The sequence below is a fragment of the Rhodamnia argentea genome, chromosome 8 (genome assembly GCF_020921035.1).
Source record: "Rhodamnia argentea isolate NSW1041297 chromosome 8, ASM2092103v1, whole genome shotgun sequence".
Lineage (NCBI taxonomy): Eukaryota > Viridiplantae > Streptophyta > Magnoliopsida > Myrtales > Myrtaceae > Rhodamnia > Rhodamnia argentea.
In genome coordinates this window covers 5,318,481-5,336,399 of record NC_063157.1, presented here as the reverse complement: position 1 = coordinate 5,336,399, position 17,919 = coordinate 5,318,481, and the positions used below count along the sequence as shown (strand labels likewise).

At 40.2% G+C, this 17,919-nt stretch overlaps 3 protein-coding genes across 4 annotated transcripts; 1 reads left to right on the top strand and 2 right to left on the bottom strand.

Moving 5' to 3' along the window:
* Positions 1–852: 852 nt before the first annotated feature.
* LOC115741339 lies at positions 853–2,942 on the bottom strand. Of its 2 annotated transcripts, none has more exons than XM_030675218.2 (5): positions 2,728–2,942; positions 2,419–2,542; positions 1,531–1,601; positions 1,363–1,449; positions 853–1,287 (listed from the first exon to the last, which is right to left on the bottom strand). In XM_030675218.2, the coding sequence occupies exons 2-5, from the start codon at positions 2,507–2,509 to the stop codon at positions 1,021–1,023; spliced, it is 516 nt and encodes a 171-aa protein (XP_030531078.1). In that variant the 5' UTR covers positions 2,510–2,542; positions 2,728–2,942; the 3' UTR covers positions 853–1,020. The 2 variants fall into 2 exon arrangements, with proteins under 2 accessions (XP_030531078.1, XP_048139345.1); XM_048283388.1 differs by lacking the exon at positions 2,728–2,942 and adding an exon at positions 1,706–2,346 and having other exon boundaries at positions 1,531–1,604; positions 2,419–2,545.
* Positions 2,943–7,405: 4,463 nt separating this feature from the next.
* On the top strand, positions 7,406–10,906 carry LOC115741335. The gene is made up of 9 exons (XM_030675213.2): positions 7,406–7,587; positions 8,258–8,283; positions 8,480–8,570; positions 8,659–8,868; positions 9,654–9,776; positions 9,895–9,952; positions 10,045–10,118; positions 10,481–10,569; positions 10,660–10,906. Exons 1-9 carry the CDS (start codon positions 7,459–7,461, stop codon positions 10,727–10,729), a joined length of 870 nt encoding a protein of 289 aa, XP_030531073.1. The 5' UTR covers positions 7,406–7,458; the 3' UTR covers positions 10,730–10,906.
* Positions 10,907–14,435: 3,529 nt separating this feature from the next.
* On the bottom strand, positions 14,436–15,990 carry LOC115741336 (myb-related protein 315-like). The gene is made up of 3 exons (XM_030675214.2): positions 15,724–15,990; positions 15,490–15,619; positions 14,436–15,113 (listed from the first exon to the last, which is right to left on the bottom strand). Exons 1-3 carry the CDS (start codon positions 15,854–15,856, stop codon positions 14,549–14,551), a joined length of 828 nt encoding a protein of 275 aa, XP_030531074.1. The 5' UTR covers positions 15,857–15,990; the 3' UTR covers positions 14,436–14,548.
* Between the last annotated feature and the right edge of the window lie 1,929 nt (positions 15,991–17,919).

Genomic DNA, 17,919 nt, shown 5'->3' with positions numbered 1-17,919 from the left:
TTTTCTATAAATATTATTGAGCTCCGCTTATTTTGAAAAAAATAAATATTTCGAAAAATATTCTTTTAAAAATAATTTCTTATATCTCTTGAAATAATTAAATAATGATAATTTTTTTATTATCAACAATAAATTATGTCAAAATATTATTGTAGAAAATAAAAATATTTTTTATCTCTTCATTTTTTATAAGCGATGTAAGCGAGCGATACCTTCAATAATTTGATGTGTTTGTTTTGCAAAGAAAATGGATGATTTTGAAAAATAGATAAATATTTTCATCGCTCTTAAATTGTTATAAGTAATAAAAATATTATTCATTGACTAATGTTTTCAAAATCATTCATTTTTTACAAAATAAATTAAATTTCTATGTCGACCAAAAAAATGTTTCTATGCTCTGCTTTATGTAACTCCTTCCATGACCACGCGCGAAGAAGAGAACCGAGGTTGAATTCGCTGGTGGAAAATTTTCATTTCCAAAGGGTTGAAATTGGTTATAAAGAAAAAAACAAAAAATTAGATCTTCTAATACAGTTATATTAATTACTAAATGTAAAGTGACTGCTTGTAGGTCAACTACAGATTTGTGACGTCCTTTTTTGGCTTACATGGTTCATCACATCACTTAGAATGTCCACTTGATAAGTCAATTTTTATGTACCGAACATTGCGCAGGGTAATAATCACCCTTTATTATTACATTAATTAACGTTAACTATGGTTATTGACTTTTTGTCCCACCTATACTTAAGAAAATTTCAAACCTCTCGATTCTTTTCCTGGTCTGAGGAGAAAACCTTTTGGGTCGAGCAAACTACTACGTGAGCTAACCTGAAGGGAAAGAAGTTCCAAAAAAACAACTACAAAGAAATTTCGTTGCACAATGGAATCTTTGATACATTGGACGGGACAGTCTCCTAGAGAATGTATCCCCAGCACAAACCATCCAGAGCAGAGTTGGTCAGCATTCTCCATCTGTTCTGTTGCAAGGAACTCAAAAATTTAGCAGACTGCCGGTTAGTGGCGCTTCTTACCACCCCGCTTCTTTCCTCGGGACTTCTTCCCAGCTTTCTTCTTGCCTTTCCCACCGACACTAGTCCTCTTATTGTTCTCGCCATCTCCGGAAGGGGTTGGTCGAAGTAAATGCTTCACATCGAGGACCCCTTTCTTGAAATGACCATCAATGGACTTCAATACCCTGTCCTCGGGCTTGCGCCTCTCCTCCAGCCTCCCTGCGCTGCTCCAACTACTAGACCTACCCCCAAATCGTTGAAGGATCATATTCTAGAGCATGCAAACATATTGTCAGGCACGAACCTTTACGTACAGATTATTAGAATTGAAGTGTTTTGAAATCACCTCTTGCCACATTTTCTCATCTCTTTTCTTCTGGTTCTTCATCATGGGTCGAGCCACGCTCAGAGGAAGTCGCTGCTTCTTAGGTGCCTGTGTTCAAGATAAGCCCAAATGAGATGAATAAAGGAAAAGCTCCACTTACTTGATAGTAAGGCAGGCCAATGTCCTTACCTTACCACCTAAGGAAACCACCTTCTTATTCTCTAGCTCCTTTCTCTCTTTCCATGTCATATGAGAGGACCCTGATACAGGGAAACTTCCAACACTTTAAGGCATGAAAGGAGTATTTTGAGAAATTAATGCAAAGAGAAGTCTGTCTCATTGGCTGACTAGAATGACTAATGGGGCAAAACTAAAACCGGGGATTCACCATAAACATACTCCGTCATACCCCCACAAAATCAGAACACTAATCATCTGCTGTGTCGAATTTAATAAAGGACCCCACAGCATACCGCAGGTGGATACGAAAGCAGCAAATCCCCCGATAAAAACTCAGCCAAGCTCAAGCTTAGATTCACAACGCAAGTCATTCCTGAGTATTTTCCTAAAGTGTCTCTAGCTCCTTCATGAATGTCATGACACCAAACCCAAAGATGGCCGATTGCATCGGCAAACTTCAGCACAGGCATCTCCATAACACCACCGAAACATGACTACAGGTAATGGACCATGGTGGGACTTATGTGTCACTGTTTCACGAGAGGCACACACTATGGTACATGGTGTTGGATTATGTCCTCCGAAGACAGTGCGAGAGGCTCAAATTTGATGCCGTAGGTATCAATAAGATTGCCCAAATGAAGTTTGCCTAAATGTGCTTATCGTATGTTTTGCCTCTGCTTCTCATTGTAAGCATCAGAAATTCCAACAGGCACGTCACCAAACCCACAAGCCTCATAAGTATCCCCAGGTATTCAACCGACCAATAGCATAATAGCTTGCAAGCTCTTGTATAACACAATTTTGGAAACCGTAAGCTCGCATCTACAATTCAAACGGGGATTTAAAAAAGAACAAAAAGGAACGAAAAGAGAACAGAATGGCGCGGCCAAATACCTACGAACTCGACATTCCTCATGATCGCCCTGATGTCCAATTCAGGACCCATCTCCCTCTTCCCACGGCTCGGTTGTTTCTTCTTCGTCATTCTCTTTTGCAGTCCCGCTTCAGCAAGCTCAATCTGAAAGTAAAGCTGAAGCTGAGAGAGAGAGAGAGATGCGAATGGAAGAGATAACAAGAACCTGAAATCGACTAACTCTGGCAAACCGCAAAGTCGGCAATCAACGAGTCAAGACCCACTTTCGGGAGAGCACGGCAAATTACTACCCGAAGCACCCAAAAGAACGAGCACCAAACAAATCTCACCGGTGGGCACGCGGCACGCGTACAATTCAAGCGTCGGAACGGCGATAACGCAGCCGCTTCAGTATGGAAAAACAACCCCGAAAGCTTCCACTTTCGAGCTCGAGATCAACGATCGCAACTAGGGTTCTGCTGTGAAGCGGCCAGTAGATGGATCAAAGAAATCCTCGGCGGTTGCGAAGGTCCGACTGCGATTAGAGCCCTTCGATCTTGCAACCTCAGTGACATTTGTCGGATTTCGGCGCCAGACTCCAGAGGACGACGTTGGGCCTCAGTACGCGCTGGGCCTGTCGATTGCTTGTTTTCTCACGAATTTTCTGAGCGTGGTTGGCCCACGATTTAGCTGTATTCTTCACGTAATTATATATATTTTGACACCATCAACTATGGCCTAATTCCCTAAAAAAAAAAAATATCAACTTTATGCTCCGTTTGTTTCGCTGAAAATATGACCTTCTCGGAGAATATTTTCCGGGAAGTCATTTTCCGATGTTTGGCAAAAACTTGAAAAAGTTCTAGAAAATATTTTCCGCCGTTTGATAAGGAAAATTCGTCTTATTTTTTTCTTCAAAACAGATTTTGGCGCTCACTTCTTTTGAAGTCCCCTCTCTCTTAGCTCGCGTTTCCAGAGATAGAGAGAGAAACCCCGAAGGAGAGAGGCGTTGCCCAAAGGAAGCATGAGGCGACGGTGCTCGGAGCTCTGGCGCCGCCCCCACCCGCGATGCTATCGGCGTTCACCGGGAAGCGGGTGGTCCCTGTCAATTGTGCCGCGAAGGTCTCACAACGCCTCCGGAGGCCACCCTTGGCGGCGACCCGGAATCGGCCGTCGAATGCCTTGCCGACCCACTCGTCGACGTCAAGTACGTCGAGGCAGTGAGCCTCAAGACCAGGAAGGCCGCCGTCGTCCCGCACATCGAGTCCACCGCCGAGCTCCGCGTGGAGCACAAGGAGTTTAGGACGAACGTCACGACTATGTTCCTCGCAATAGCTTTCCTTGCTTGAGGTCAGAGCCATCGGTTGCGGTCGTGGCCGGCGACCACCTGAGGGAGAAAAAGGAATACTAAAAAAAAAATGAAAAAAGAAAAAAATAAAGAAAGTAATTAAAAAATAAATTTTATCCGAAAAATAAAAAATAAAATTTTTGAATTTTGAAAAAATAAATAAAAAACGAAAATAAAGCAAAAAAATAATTAAAAAGAAAAAATAGTTGAAAGAGAGGAGGAATGAAAAGTGTGGAAAATATTTTTCTCTTCTCAAAATGAGGAAATCATTTTCCTTAGTTTTAGAAGGTTTTTTTTGTTGACTGGAAAATATTTTCCGTTGACCGCTCATTTTCCGCCCCCCAAACACAGGAAATTGGGGAAAATATTTTCCGGAAAAATATTTTCCGTGAAACAAACGGAGCCAGGTTCAGTCTCAAACTACCTCCAATTATCTCGAAAAAAAATCTCAACTTTAGATCCAATCCCAAATCTGCCCCAAACCTTTTTTGTAGTTAAGATTTTGTTGCGAGATACTTTATTTTTGTCTATTTGTTGCATTTCAAATCAAAAGAGACAAAAAAATCTTTCAAATTAAAACCATGTTGTCCCGATAATTTTATTTAAATTTAGGAATGCCATGAAAAATCTCAAATTGGTACATCTATGACAAATTTACCCCAAATAATTTTTTTGACCACAAAAAATCCTAAATTGGTACACTTGTAATAAATTTACCCCAAACTGGTACACTCATGATAAATTTACCCTCTATTAATTTTTATTTAATCTAACCATCAAATTCCTTAGTTGGATGACACGTAACAATTGACGGGTATATCGGTTTAGGATTTTTACCCTCTATTTGTCACAAGTGTATCAATTTGGGATTTTTCGTGGTACCAACCCAATTTAATGAAGGGTAAATTTGTCGCAGGTATATCGGTTTGAAATTTTTCATGATTAAAAATATTAGTTTATGGTAAATTTGTCACATATGTACCGTTTTAGGTTTTTTGTTGTCAAAAAAATAGTTTATGATAAATTTATCATAAATGTACCAGTTTAGGATTTTTCGTGGTACCAGCCCAATTTAATAAATGGTAAATTTGTTGCGGGTATATCGGTTTGAAATTTTTCATGATAAAAAATATTAGTTTATGGTAAATTTGTCACATATATACCATTTTAGGTTTTTTGTGGTCAAAAAAATAATTTAGGATAAAATTATCATAATGTACCGGTTTAGGATTTTTCGTAGTAAAAAAAATAATTTGGAGTAAATTTATCACAAGTGTACGAGTTTAGATTTTTTTCGTAGTATTAACCCTTAAATTTATGAATCTTAAACATCACAATGAACTCCGATCAATAAGCTAAAATTCATTGGTTTAATATGGATGACAAAAAAAGTGCGTACAATTTGCACGAATCATATACTCGTCCAAATTTTCTTTAATTGAAAATAAGATCTACTATGTGAATTTAGATTGTAAAAATGTATTTAAAAAATTATAAATTTTTGTTGAATATAGGTCTTGTGGCATAATTATGCCACGCGACTTACCACGAGACAATTACAGTGATAAAGTTAAAATATATTGATATTTTTATTTTTCAAATTACTATTAATGGCTGTTAAAATATATGCCCTTGTTGAAAGATAGGCAATAGGAATTGTTTGGTGTTGCGATTGCTGGGCATTGAGGTAAAAGTCACCAAATATTTTCTGAAGTTGGAAGGTGGTGCATTTCAAATCAAAATTTAGATAGAATAAGCGTATCATAGGAAAATAAATGAAAACACCATTTTGAAAAATCGCTGGCTTATCAGTTTAATTCACAATCATAAAGTTGTGAAGATACTATGTATATTGCGTATAAAGTAAAAGGATCTCCTACGAATCGCAGTCTTTTCTGACTTCTTCAAAATATTCTCCATCAATTATTCACTAAATATATTATCGATGTTGGGCCAGCCCATTAGGACCACGTTTATGGCCTGGGAAAGGTAGGGCACGGGCTTCGTGCCGGTGCGGCACGGAAAGTTTGCTACTACTCTTCCTTTTGGCTCGAAGAACTAGGGGTATGCAAAGGAACCGGGAAATGCCCCGAAATCGCATCGGACTTGTCTGAAATCGACTATTCCAATTTATTGGAACTGGCGGTTATTGGTTAGATTCTCGATTTCAAGTGTGGAATTGCATAGCCATCTATGAGGACCAAACTGGTAATACATACTGTTTAATTTATAATTTTCTAAAGAAATAAAAAGTTTTAAATCCCTAATTTACATTATCTATCTGTCTATGTCTCCATCTCTCGAGTTCACGGCCTCAACTCTCAACCCCCATCAACTCACGACCACGTCTTCAATAGTTCATCATCTCCTTTTCTCGCTATAGATCGCCTTCATTTGTTTGGTGGGACTAGTTCCCAAGTGAATTTATGAAATCTATGGGAGATCCTCGGTTTCAATTTTTTCAAACCAATCCTTAGGGGGCAATTCCCAATTCGAGAATGGAGACTGGCCACCCGAGCCATTGACCCCTGCCCCCCGCTAAAAACCCAGATCATCCAACAATGGCCCATGTCAGCTCATTGTCGAGCAATGGTCAAAGGAACCGAGCAACGAGTGATGTAGCGAATCTTGATTGGACAAGTTGGACAAGCAGGTCATGCTAAACGTAAGAGTGCGCATAATAACACTTCTGAAAATGGATTTCTACTCCGGAAGTGCTTATGAAGCATAAATTTGTTTGATAATGTAACTTTTGAAGTAGAAATCCATTTGATAAAAATTTTACTTCTGAAGTGAATTTTCACTTCTAAAGTTATTTTTCCCTCAATTTGAGAAGTTAAAAAATGTTGCTTCTCAACTCAAGAAGCACTTCTTGGACAATAAATAAATAAATCAATCAAGAAGTACTTATCGTCTCACCCTCTTTTTATTACGTCATTATTCTCTTTTCGACCATGCCCACATCTACCGACCTCCGTCGCTGCCCACCGCCGGCCTTCGCCCATCGCCAACCTCCACCGACCGCCACCCACCGCTAGCCTTTGCCCATCGCCGACCTCCACCGACCGCCGCCCATCGCCGCCCATCACCGCCCACGATCACCACCAATTGCTAACCATCGCCCGCCATCACCCACTACATACCTTCGTTGATCGCCACCCACCGCCTCCCGCCGCCAACCATCGGCCATTGTCGACCTCAACCCATCATCGCCCGCAACCTCCACCGGCCGGCGCTATTCGTCGACCACCGCCCATCGCCGACCTCTACCAGCCGTGATCGTCGACGACCGCCACTCCCCACTACCAATTGTCAACCACCGCGCCACCCACTACCATAGCCTATTGCCGACCTTTGCCGCCACCGTCAAGTAACTATCTCCGGCGGCCGGAGTAAAAAATAAATAATATTTTTTAATGATAAAAATTATTTTTTAAAGAAATTTAGAAAGCTTAAAAATGAAGTAGAAATTTTTCGATCGCCGATAGTAATTTTTCATAGAAGATTTTATGTTAATAATATTTTAGAAGTAAAAATTTCAGCTACTATCAAATGAATTTCTCTAATCATAATTCTCAACTTATGGAGTAGAAATAGAAAAAGCAATTTCTCAGCACAAGCGTTACCATGCGCACCCTGAGCAGCTCATTTATTGTTCATTTTTTTTTCTCTTTTTTTTGCGCACTTCTCCATTTCGGCGTGAGTGCATCGACGAACTCGCGCATGGAGGGAGATGGCAAAGGCCAACATGGAGCAGCAACGTCCGAAGCCTAAACCTCTCGCCTTGCTCTTCGTCTCCCTATCGCTCTACCTTCAATTTAGTCGAGCCTATTCAAGCTCGCTTTCTCTGCAAGTGAAACAAGTATATAGATCCTTGCTCATCGATCGTCTTGTTCTTCGCGATTGGCGCGTGGTTATCTGCTCCCACTTCCCTGTTTAGCTCGAATGTTTCCGCCCTGAGCGAGCGCTGGCGATTCATGGGTCTAGGGTGTTTTTTCTTGTTAGGATCGTTCCTGGCGTCGGTTAATGGATTGATTGATGGGGTTGGATGGTGTTAAAACACGAAATTGTAGCTGAGGGGGCGAGGATCTAGCGAGTACGAGTGGATTGATTTGACTTATATTGACTAGGCTTACGTTTAATCATCGCTTCCTGAACGTCCCCAGAGTAATTCTCGGTTAGTGCTAAATGTGAGTCTGAGATAGAAGGCGCGATTAGCTCTCTGGCGAGGTTGATGGGAGTTGAGTTGCTGCCGCTGGATTGGTAGTTAGGTGTATGTGATTATTTTGTTTCCCTGAGTCGATCGGGTCTGTTCTTCTTCTGTTTCCTCAGTTTTGGTAATGCTTTTAGTCTGGCTACCATATTAGCTTGTTCCTTGAGTTCTCTCTGGAGTTGTTGCTGGCGATGTGTTATTGTCCTTGATATGGTTGTTGATTTGCTTCTTCCGGTGGCATTTGCATGTGTGCTAAGCAGTATTGCTGATTGATCATCTTTATGCCAAATAGAACCTGAAAATGCATCGTATTCTCCAGGGTTTTCAAGGGTCTGCAGCTGCTAGGTACGGTTGCTTACCCATCTGGAACTTGAGATGCTGAGATACGTGTTGTGCGAGAAAGATTAAGCAACTTGAAAGTTGAAATTTCAACACCCAACATCTTATTGTTGGGTCCACTTAAAATGTGCATATATCATATTTGCTTCTGCTTTACCTGTTCATTATGCCTGATAATCTAGATTTTGAATGTCCACTTCAGAGGCTTGAAGCAAGATCAGGGGAATATTCATGAACATGAAATACACTGTTCGAGAGAGCGGAGCAGAGCCGCATCAAAAGTAATGGAGGAGGTAACCGTAGAATACAATTTTTCATTCTTGGGATGTTCCTGTGACTTTGCTTTAACTAAAATACGTACCCTTTCCATGGCTCTTGCAGTATCTGATGCCCTTTATAGAAAGAGAGAGGTATCAGCTTCCAAATAAGTGTAGGCTTCACCCTGATTATAACTTATACAGAGATCAGGAGCAACATAAGATCCATGTGGATATAAATGAATGGCGATGTGGGTATTGCCGAAAGAGCTTCTATGAAGAAAAATTTCTCGATCAGCATTTTGATAACAGACACTATGATTTGCTAAATGTGGTAAGTGGGCTCGTGTTTGCGATATTTTTCAATCAATTAGCGGCATTATCTATTTTGCCTCACCCTGACATTTGGATTACTATACTACAAAAATCGTTTCGATTAGTTCTATTTCAGTTGATTAGATAGACATGATGATTACGTTGATGGGCTGAAGACCTAATTATAGTCTATTGTTGATTTGAGTTGAAATAGAGAACTGTGTTGGAATTTTCTCAATTCTCTGAGATTTACTTCGTTAGGAACTCTAAAATTTTCCAGAGCCAGATTAACCCTGTCACATTCTATAATGATAAGTATTTGTTTGATCACCATCATAAAGTGAAATACCCATTTGAAGGCCTTTTCAGGCATCATATGGTTTATTTGATTTAAAGGTCAAATTGCAAACCAGGTGTAGTTGTAGAAGGTGTAGCATTAATCAAGACCTGAGGTAACAAAGTCAGACGTTTCTGGAAGGGATGATGAAAGGCCCTTGGTTTTGCTTTCATTAAGCAAGAAAAGTATGAGCAGCAAAAAACCAACATAGGTAGTCTATCATTACCTGTACTTTGGCTAGTCCTTCAATATATTTCACTAGCATAATTTGTTGCCCAATTCTTATCCACTTTCAAGTGCAATTTACCTTCAAGTACTACTACGAGATGGTACACCATTGCAGCTAATTCCCCTTGTCTTATAATTATTTATCATACTCTATTAGCTTTCAGCTGATATAGGCATTTGTATATCAATATCTTTGGAGCCTAAGTTTGTGAAACATGACAAACTTGTTCTACCGACAGAGTCAAGGAAAATGCTTGGCAGATTTATGTGGAGCATTGCATTGTGACCTTATGATGGATTCCGTGCAGAAGAAGACTAAGTGTAATCCTGCTGCTGCAGTGAGAAATAAACATTCATGCGAGGTGATCAAGAAATTCTTGTGTAAAGATGGGAATTATAGTTTCCCTTGCTCACTTGCAGTTGCATATAGTCTTCAAATAGGAACCCCCTTTGAATTTGCATATTGGCAATTGTTTGCAGAGCTTAGCAGATAGCTGCTTTCCAGTCAAAGAAGGTCCTTCAGCGAGCCGTCTACATGGTACTTTACAATTCTCAGGCATCTCTTGACGATCGTTCTAAATGGATGCTTTCTTTAACTAGACTTCCTTGCGTTTGTCACTATATTCACAGAATTCTTCTTGCGCCAATTCTGTGATGCCCATACTTGCAACGGACGTCAAAAGCCCTTCTCTAAGGGTCGCAGAGTAAGTTCCAGTATTGACTTTGTTATAGCCATTGTTGCTCTATGTTCTGGGATTCACTTAGCCAAACTATTATAAGCTTGATTTGAGCATGAATAGTTGCTTAGGATCTATAGGCTGTTTTGTGTCTGTGGGCTGGATTGTTTCATGGTAAAACAGGAGCTCTGACACAGAGGTGTGAGGAACGCTTAGGTTCTTCTAGTGTCCATTAATTGTATCATTCAGGTCGAGCTATTTAATGCGGTTATGTAGTAATGCAAATTGTTGTAGTCAGCATTACATGCTGTAAGCTCATTTGTAGCATTGCTCACTTTTTTTCTTCCTGCCCCTGTTCTTGACTACAATATTTCATTGTTTCCACGCAGGAGAGAAGAAGCATATTCTTCATCTCCATGTCGCTTCTGGTTCTCTTGCTGTTGCCACTTTTCTATCTTTTCGTTTACTTGTATCAAAGGTATGTCTTATCTGAACTTGATACTCTCTGGTCTTAGAGCTTACTGAATATTCACGTAGTTTTTGCCATAACCTGTTGTTCTATACATAGGGGAATAAGAAGAGGTACACAAGATTTGAGGCGCGTCACAGAGAGCACAAGGAAGAAAAAACCATCTTGAGTTCGTGGGTTTACAACCTCTTTAAGCATGATATTGACCTTTTCTTCCCTTTCTTTCTGTAATATTGGATTTCGCATTAGAACCCAACGTAGTTGTGGGGTTAATCAACACCCAGGTTGGGTGTGTTTTGACTCCCATTTGTTTCCTAGTAGGTTATTTGGTAAAAAAAAGGAAAAGCTCAAGAGTCTAGAATTTTGCTGAAAGGGCAATATGTATTTTTTCTCTTTTTTCTTTTCACAATACAGACCACGCCATAGCATTCCAAATGGTAAATTTGTTTGATTCGAATTCGCTGTGAACAACTGATCGGTCTTGTCTCTTTCTCTAATATAACAAGTCTGAGCAGCCAAGAGTTTTATCACCTAAATAAAGAGCTGAAGAGTAATCAAAGCAACCTGAACTTGGGAAAGTTGATTGAAAAACTAATGCAGTACGTGACAGCTTCTTAAAATGAAGAGCATACTGCCACCCGATATCAAGTTGACCTATCTGTGAATCAAGATAGTTTTGCCCTGATATTATATAAATCAACGTGCTCCATGGAAGCCGAGTTGCAATAGATAACCCATACTTTAGAGGTTGTTTAAGCGGTAAGCACGTTTATCTACAATGTTCAAGGCCTAAGTTCGATTCATTATAGTTGCACATTTTCTTGAGGTTGCCTCCAGGAGGACGGACTTGGATGCTCCAGTATTAGTCTAGGGTGTCCACATATGGATGCTCTGTCACACTTAGTGAACCTAAGATTGGGTAGGGATGGCAATGCAGCGAGTTTGGGATGGCTAATGTTAGGGCAGGGATGGCCGCGTAGCTACTGTGAGATGGATTACCCTGTTTCCAAACCTGAATCAATTCGATTAGGTCCCGAATAAGACCCGAACTTGTCCTGTAACTTGAGTCGGGTTATTAATCGGAGCCGTGGTCCCCTGAAATTCAATTAGTTCGCGACCTTATTTCGAATGATTCGATATATCTACTCGAATTCGATAATCCGACTACAATCTTACATGATTCGGTTGGGTTGGGAATCTGATCTAAGCTGACCTTTGCAATCCCTTAAGTCCGAAGATTGCTGAACACCCCACCATTACCAAACGCTAATCAATGTAATCATGGTTGTGCATTACCTCAACAAGGACAATGGATCGTGAAAGACCCACCGCTTTAGGCCAAAGAACATCAAGTCTTTACCACAAAATTGCTACGACCTCGCTACATTGACCATACTTTTGATGCTCTTTGGCTCGATCCCACCATCAATTTGCCAGTTAAAATAAAAGAAACATGGACAGAAACCCCTAATAAAAGTACAGTGATGATAACGAAAACATACAAATCATTAGCTCCTCCAAAAAGATGAACATTAAAAAAAAACACTATTCTATCCTTAATCTTCTTTAATGAATTCATGATGCTTCTTCAATTAACATATCCTTAAACAATGCCCCCCCCCGCCCAAAAAAAAAAAAAAGAAAGAAGGGAAAAATGAGAAACTCTTATCATTGCACACAAAAGTTAGAACTTTCTGGCTAAAGCAGCCATGAGAGAAACATAAAATTAACCTTCCATATTCCTTTCTTTAGAAACACGATCTTCTCAAATTATCTAAAGTTATCCTTCCCCGATTCTATATTCGCGCACAAATGATGACGCCCTTTATAATTACATTGATGACGGCTACCACATGCTTTGCACCATCTTATTCCTCATTTATCTTAATTAATCCGATAAAATAAGCAAAGAAGCAAATAAACAAAGACTCACCAACTTGATTTTGACGTGGTATGTGATTATGTCACCGCTCACCGCCAAGAAAACCCACCTTAACCATAGAACTAGACCGAACAAAGAGGGTTATGTCAGATTTTTTCTGATGTGGCCTACACTAATTAATATTGCAGTTGCCGTCCTACCGGATTGGTCTAATAAAAAAAAGAGATAAAAATTCTTAATTAGTATAATATGAGATTGGCTAATATGGGACGAGTTGAGCTTGGTTCATGATGAGACGGTCTGGCTAAAAACTCTATTAATAGAGCTCAAGCCCCTTCTTCTAACCCCGATGCATAATAAAGAGCAATTATAGAACCCTATCGGTGAGGGGCAGTCTCATTGAAGTCAATTCAAAGGGCAATAGAGGAGAAGAGATTATGTTTTGTATCGTCGCTATTCTGCATCAAGAATAATGGATTTCAAATCAGGTACATAATTTTTTTTTCTCCATTACAACGTTTCAAGATTCTAGTTATGATGATTTTGGGTTGCCATTCTAAGGTTTCGTGGCTTATGGGGTGAACCCACATGGCTATTATTATTGTTTTTTATTTTCCACACATTTTTATAGTAGGAGTCGACTTTGGAGGAATATACGTTAATAAAAGGAATCATTATTTTTCTTTTGCGCTCTCTCTCTCTCTCTCTCTCTATCTCTTGTTCATGGGAGGTGGATTTGAATATATAGGGGTTGGTGCAGCGTCAAGGGGTCCCCTCGAGCTCCTGATAGGCCACTAACTAAAAAAGAAATTTTGTGTACACATGATTTTATAACTTGGAGGTTCAAATTTTGGGTGAGTTAACTAATCAGTCACTTTCGACCAAAAAAAAAAAAAGTTCAGTTACTAACTCCACACAATCATTACCACATAGGAAAATAAAATACCTTTGTATAATTTGTTTCGCAAAAAAAAGGGGGGGAGTCGTTTCTTACGTTAAAATATCTGCAGGAGAAAACGAATACGTAAACTAACGAGCTGACTTTAAATTTACTAACTTTTACGTGAATTTGCCAATCTAAGAAGTTATCAATTTTTCTTAATTTGTACCAATTACCAGTATCTTCTTTTACAGATCGCAAGTTACCAACTAACGATCACCCCGACGCACACGTTTCCCATCCCGCGAACCATTTTTGTGACGCGATTCGCCAACTCGAGCTTTCCTTTTGGACCTCGGACAACACCCATTATGTTTTATATGCGCTCCACGTTAAAGTAGCATTTGAGCTCGAGTTGTAAGCATTAAGATGATCATGGAGCCAACCCAAGATAAGCCTAATTGTATTGGAAAAAAGTCAAGATTTTTATCTGGTATGCATCCGTAGGAGGAGGAGGAGAGATCCGAGGGCGCACTCCATTTTCAGTGCTCAGCACGTATTCATAGAGATTGTGAGATTATAGGTTTGGCCTCCACACAACAAAGCATAACATAAAAGTGGAAACTGAAGAGGCAAGCCTCATGAAGCACCTTTGAAGTCAACAAAATCAAATTGAAGGACACTGCAGAGATGCAAGAAAGTTAGCAGAGAAATTTGACATTCAGAGCAAGGGTCTTGGATGGGTTATACCGTGTATTACCGGGGGTTTCGCAGTGACCGGTGTTTCCGCGGTGTCCTCATTCGTTACAGCAAACTTGATGGTGTCTCGCAAATCACGCAATGCCCTCGCGTTGCTATTCCGCGAGGGAATGGAATGTAAACTTGCTTTCGTGACGAGATAAGCGAGTGTTGTAGAGCCAAAGGTCATAGGTGAAGGGATACCTTATGTATATAACGAGCAAATCCAACGTATTTTAGGGACAAATTAGTAATAGAACAAGCATCTGTGAAAGATTAAGATGACAACCAGAGCAAACATGTTTTTGTTTTTTTTTTTTTGACATTCGGGAATGGCACATCATAATCATGATCTCCATAATCTTTCTTTGAGAAAAAAAAATTAAGGGAAACCCATATTTTGTGGCTTGGCTAACTAGAAACACGTATCGATCAAGAAAGAAAGGAGGGAAAGAGGAAAAATGAAAAGAAAACTTGCAAATCAAAGCTCAAAATCTATCTTCAAACAAGAAGAGCTCTTGTTCTAAGAAATCAAAGCCATCCCATGACAGCATAGAGTCCACACGATCAACCCATTGTTGGACGCCACCACCATTGTTATGTTCTTGCAGTGATGATGATGAGCAATTGGACTCTCCGTTGGAATTGGACTGGTTCTGGGAAGAATCCTCTATGGAAATTGTATTGGAGCTCTGCAAGATCGACCTGTCCGGTTCTTGATTCGGCCCTCGAACTCCCTCATCAAGATTGCCACACAGCAGCAATTCATAGTTCAACAAAAAGTCGGTTGCTTCCTCGAATTTCAGTTCGGGTTGCTCTCGCTGTTCTTGGGTGTCCCTGGGCTTGACCTTTGAGAGCACTCCCTCTTCTTCTTTAAATGAATTAGTTTGGTCCACTTCATCACCATTTTTGCAGTGATCTTCCTCTGTAATTGGCTGGTGAGTGATGGGGTCCAGCCCAAGTTGCTTCAGCTTCTTCTTGATTCTTGTGTTCCAATGGTTCTTGATCTCATTGTCCGTGCGACCGGGGAAATGCGAAGCGATCTTAGACCACCTGCGTTCATGCAACTCAAATGCATCAGAACCATTGAGTGAAACTCGTTGTATACCGATGCCGCGGCCCGACAACTTGGCTAAGCAACTATTATTGACAATTCATGTGTCGCATCTCTTTCCGTGTCTCGAGTTATTCTCGACATTCCTGGCCCCAAATGATCGTAGTTCTTGACCAGTGTCTGAGTTACAATGTTTGTATAAGTGTTTGGACACCCGCCTAAACAGTAATTTACATGTACCGTTTTATTAGACACAACTGGAATAATGCCTGAATCACGAGGCATCCATGTAGAAGGATGTATGGCTAATTGAATCGAAGATGCGCGCGCGCTTTTGCGACACCGAGGCATGCTCAGTCTAAATGTCACATGTACCTGTTGCCGAGACGCGAATGGAGCTGAATTATTTGGTTCTCTTCCATCTCAGTGAAAGCACCCCTCTTGAGATCTGGCCTCAGGTAATTAATCCACCTTAATCTGCAGCTCTTCCCACATCTCAGCAGGCCTGATTCATCACCAAGCCACTCAACTTTTTGATCCATTTAAGTTTCCAAAATTAAAGGAAAAGAAAGCAGCGATGCCTGAGAATGAAATATAAAACAAAATTACCTGCAAGTTTAGGGACTGTCCTCCAACAATGAATGCCGTTATTGAGGATGAAGTTCATGAGCTTGTGGTCTTCCTCTATAGTCCATGGACCACGCTTCAATCCCACCTTATCACAACAAGGTTGCCTTCCCATTTTCCAGTTCAATCTTCCCAAGAAACTGCAGAAAAAATTTCTTTCCCTGTTCCCCACCCGAATCCAAGACCAAATTGCTAATGCAACAAAGCCTAGAGGGCACTCGTATTGAAGCTTATAAACCAACGAAAGATTCTGCCAGTTAAGCCGGACCTTATATTAGAAAACAAAGCAAATTGGCCTTGTTCTTTAAAGAGGAAGACATGATTGAACAATGGGGATGCATTTTTGAATTTGATTGCCCAAAGAGAAGTTATAATAATGAGAAGATGTTAGACATATGCCCACCACTCTTATTTGAGACAATGCAGGATGTCCTCATTGCTAAAAGAACTGAATGTGGGTCACTCGTTGACAAATTTTTTTCTCCCCCTTTGTTAGCTTAGTGGGTTTATATTTAGGTTAGAGAGGAGTATTAGGAATTTAAAAATTTGTTTAGATTGATTCCTTTTGGCCCCCAAAAGGCTGGCCAGCTTTTGTCTTTGGGGGCAACTTCTCATCAGCTTCTTATTATCTTCATTATAATGAGAAGAGATGCCTTCACCGAATTCATGGACTTTCTGAAAGTTCCAGCCATGGAATCAACTTGGGTTTGGTCCATTTTAGAACCTTGATGAGAGAATTGACAGATTTGGCACACTTGCTAAACGACATTCATTCCACAAAACTTAGCTTTGTTTTCTACCTGGTACATTGCCAGTTAAATTAACAGAGAGAGTACAGAAGCGAATTAGGAGGACTCGCGGATCTTCACCTACCTAACCAAAGTGCTGTATCAATCTAAGTTTGAATGATAACTGTTTTTTTCGTTGTGCTTTGATGATGCTCGTTCGCATGAGGGCCCCCTTCAACACATCCGATTAGAAGGCAATTGCAGTCGGTATCCATGCCATGACTTAAGCATTGGCCTTGAACTGTTTCTGCTTAATGAGCCGACTCTTGCCGTATCAAGCAGGAATCAAATTGAGATTTTGGACTGTTATATTGGCTCGGCAAGCCCCTTATGTTTATACGTCAAACGATTCGCCATGAAAACCATAACTACTACTCCTAGGTGATGCTTTTGGCACCCTATTATTGCTGATCCACCCTGTTTCTCCACCTCAATTTGCCAAAATAAGTTGACTTTATAAAGAAATCACATGCTTAACTCATATGTCAGCTAGTAAGGAGAATGTTAGAATCTAAACTGTACAGCCTAGCCTATTATCAAAAATACATGTCAGCTAAAATCCAGGCTGATTATGCGGTACATATCCACAGACAAAAACCTCATCCTAACCTCTTCAGCCTTTTTGGCTCAATCTTATTTTTATAATGTAAGATTGCTAAAATCATAGTGCATTTCTAGGAATCAAAAGGATGTGAACATGCAAAGAAACAAAGATAACACAACCGCTGACAGAAAGTCTCTCCAAGTGAAAGAACCTGCCCCAGGTTCTTGCATCCATGTAATTAAGGTACTGTCTCTTCCTCTATTTTCTCAAAAAGATGAGAACTGTCCATGGAAGAACCAGAGGCTTTTCTTCTTGGACATCTGTACCATACAGGGACCGACGGGAAAAAACTCCCAACAAGTGATCGAACACACGATGGCTATAGATGTTCCGATCATTAGGTGGTCATCTCGGTTCAAGTATGCGCATATGGATGATTAGCAACTATTTTGGAAACTTAACTTTACCCTTCAGCGAATTCTTTTTGTTTTAGCCAATGTGATGAAGTGTCCGGTCCTTTTTGAGTACCGAGCTGTCCCCATCGATGTGTGTGGCAGTATCACGCGTTATGTGTATCGGTAACTGCACAGACCGAACTTACAATAAGACTTTCCGTGTCTGATGTTCCTATCTAATTTCTTCGTCAGATGATTCTGTATCAGCAGACAAAGGTTGAATTCTCTTCCCTTTCAATGATTAAGGCAAATGATGATCTCCAATCTATTTTAGTATTGCAAGTGCTACAAATTGGGCACTTCACGCGAACCCTCTGATAAATAATTCACCCCCAGCAGGACCAAATCTGTGGTAAGCTAAACCTCCCTCAGTCAACACCTCTGCAGTTTG

Coding starts and splice junctions, on each gene's coding strand:
- LOC115741339 (XM_030675218.2), bottom strand. CDS start 2,509: ATGACGAAGAAGAAACAACCGAGCCGTGGGAAGAGGGAGATGGGTCCT. Junction 1,450..1,530: donor TGGTTTCCTTAGGTGGTAAG/GTAAGGACATTG, acceptor TCTTGAACACAG/GCACCTAAGAAGCAGCGACT. Junction 1,288..1,362: donor ATGAGAAAATGTGGCAAGAG/GTGATTTCAAAA, acceptor TGCATGCTCTAG/AATATGATCCTTCAACGATT.
- LOC115741335 (XM_030675213.2), top strand. CDS start 7,459: ATGGCAAAGGCCAACATGGAGCAGCAACGTCCGAAGCCTAAACCTCTC. Junction 8,284..8,479: donor CAAGGGTCTGCAGCTGCTAG/GTACGGTTGCTT, acceptor TGTCCACTTCAG/AGGCTTGAAGCAAGATCAGG. Junction 10,570..10,659: donor TTCGTTTACTTGTATCAAAG/GTATGTCTTATC, acceptor TTCTATACATAG/GGGAATAAGAAGAGGTACAC.
- LOC115741336 (XM_030675214.2), bottom strand. CDS start 15,856: ATGGGAAGGCAACCTTGTTGTGATAAGGTGGGATTGAAGCGTGGTCCA. Junction 15,620..15,723: donor GACAGTCCCTAAACTTGCAG/GTAATTTTGTTT, acceptor GTGATGAATCAG/GCCTGCTGAGATGTGGGAAG. Junction 15,114..15,489: donor CATTCGCGTCTCGGCAACAG/GTACATGTGACA, acceptor GCATGAACGCAG/GTGGTCTAAGATCGCTTCGC.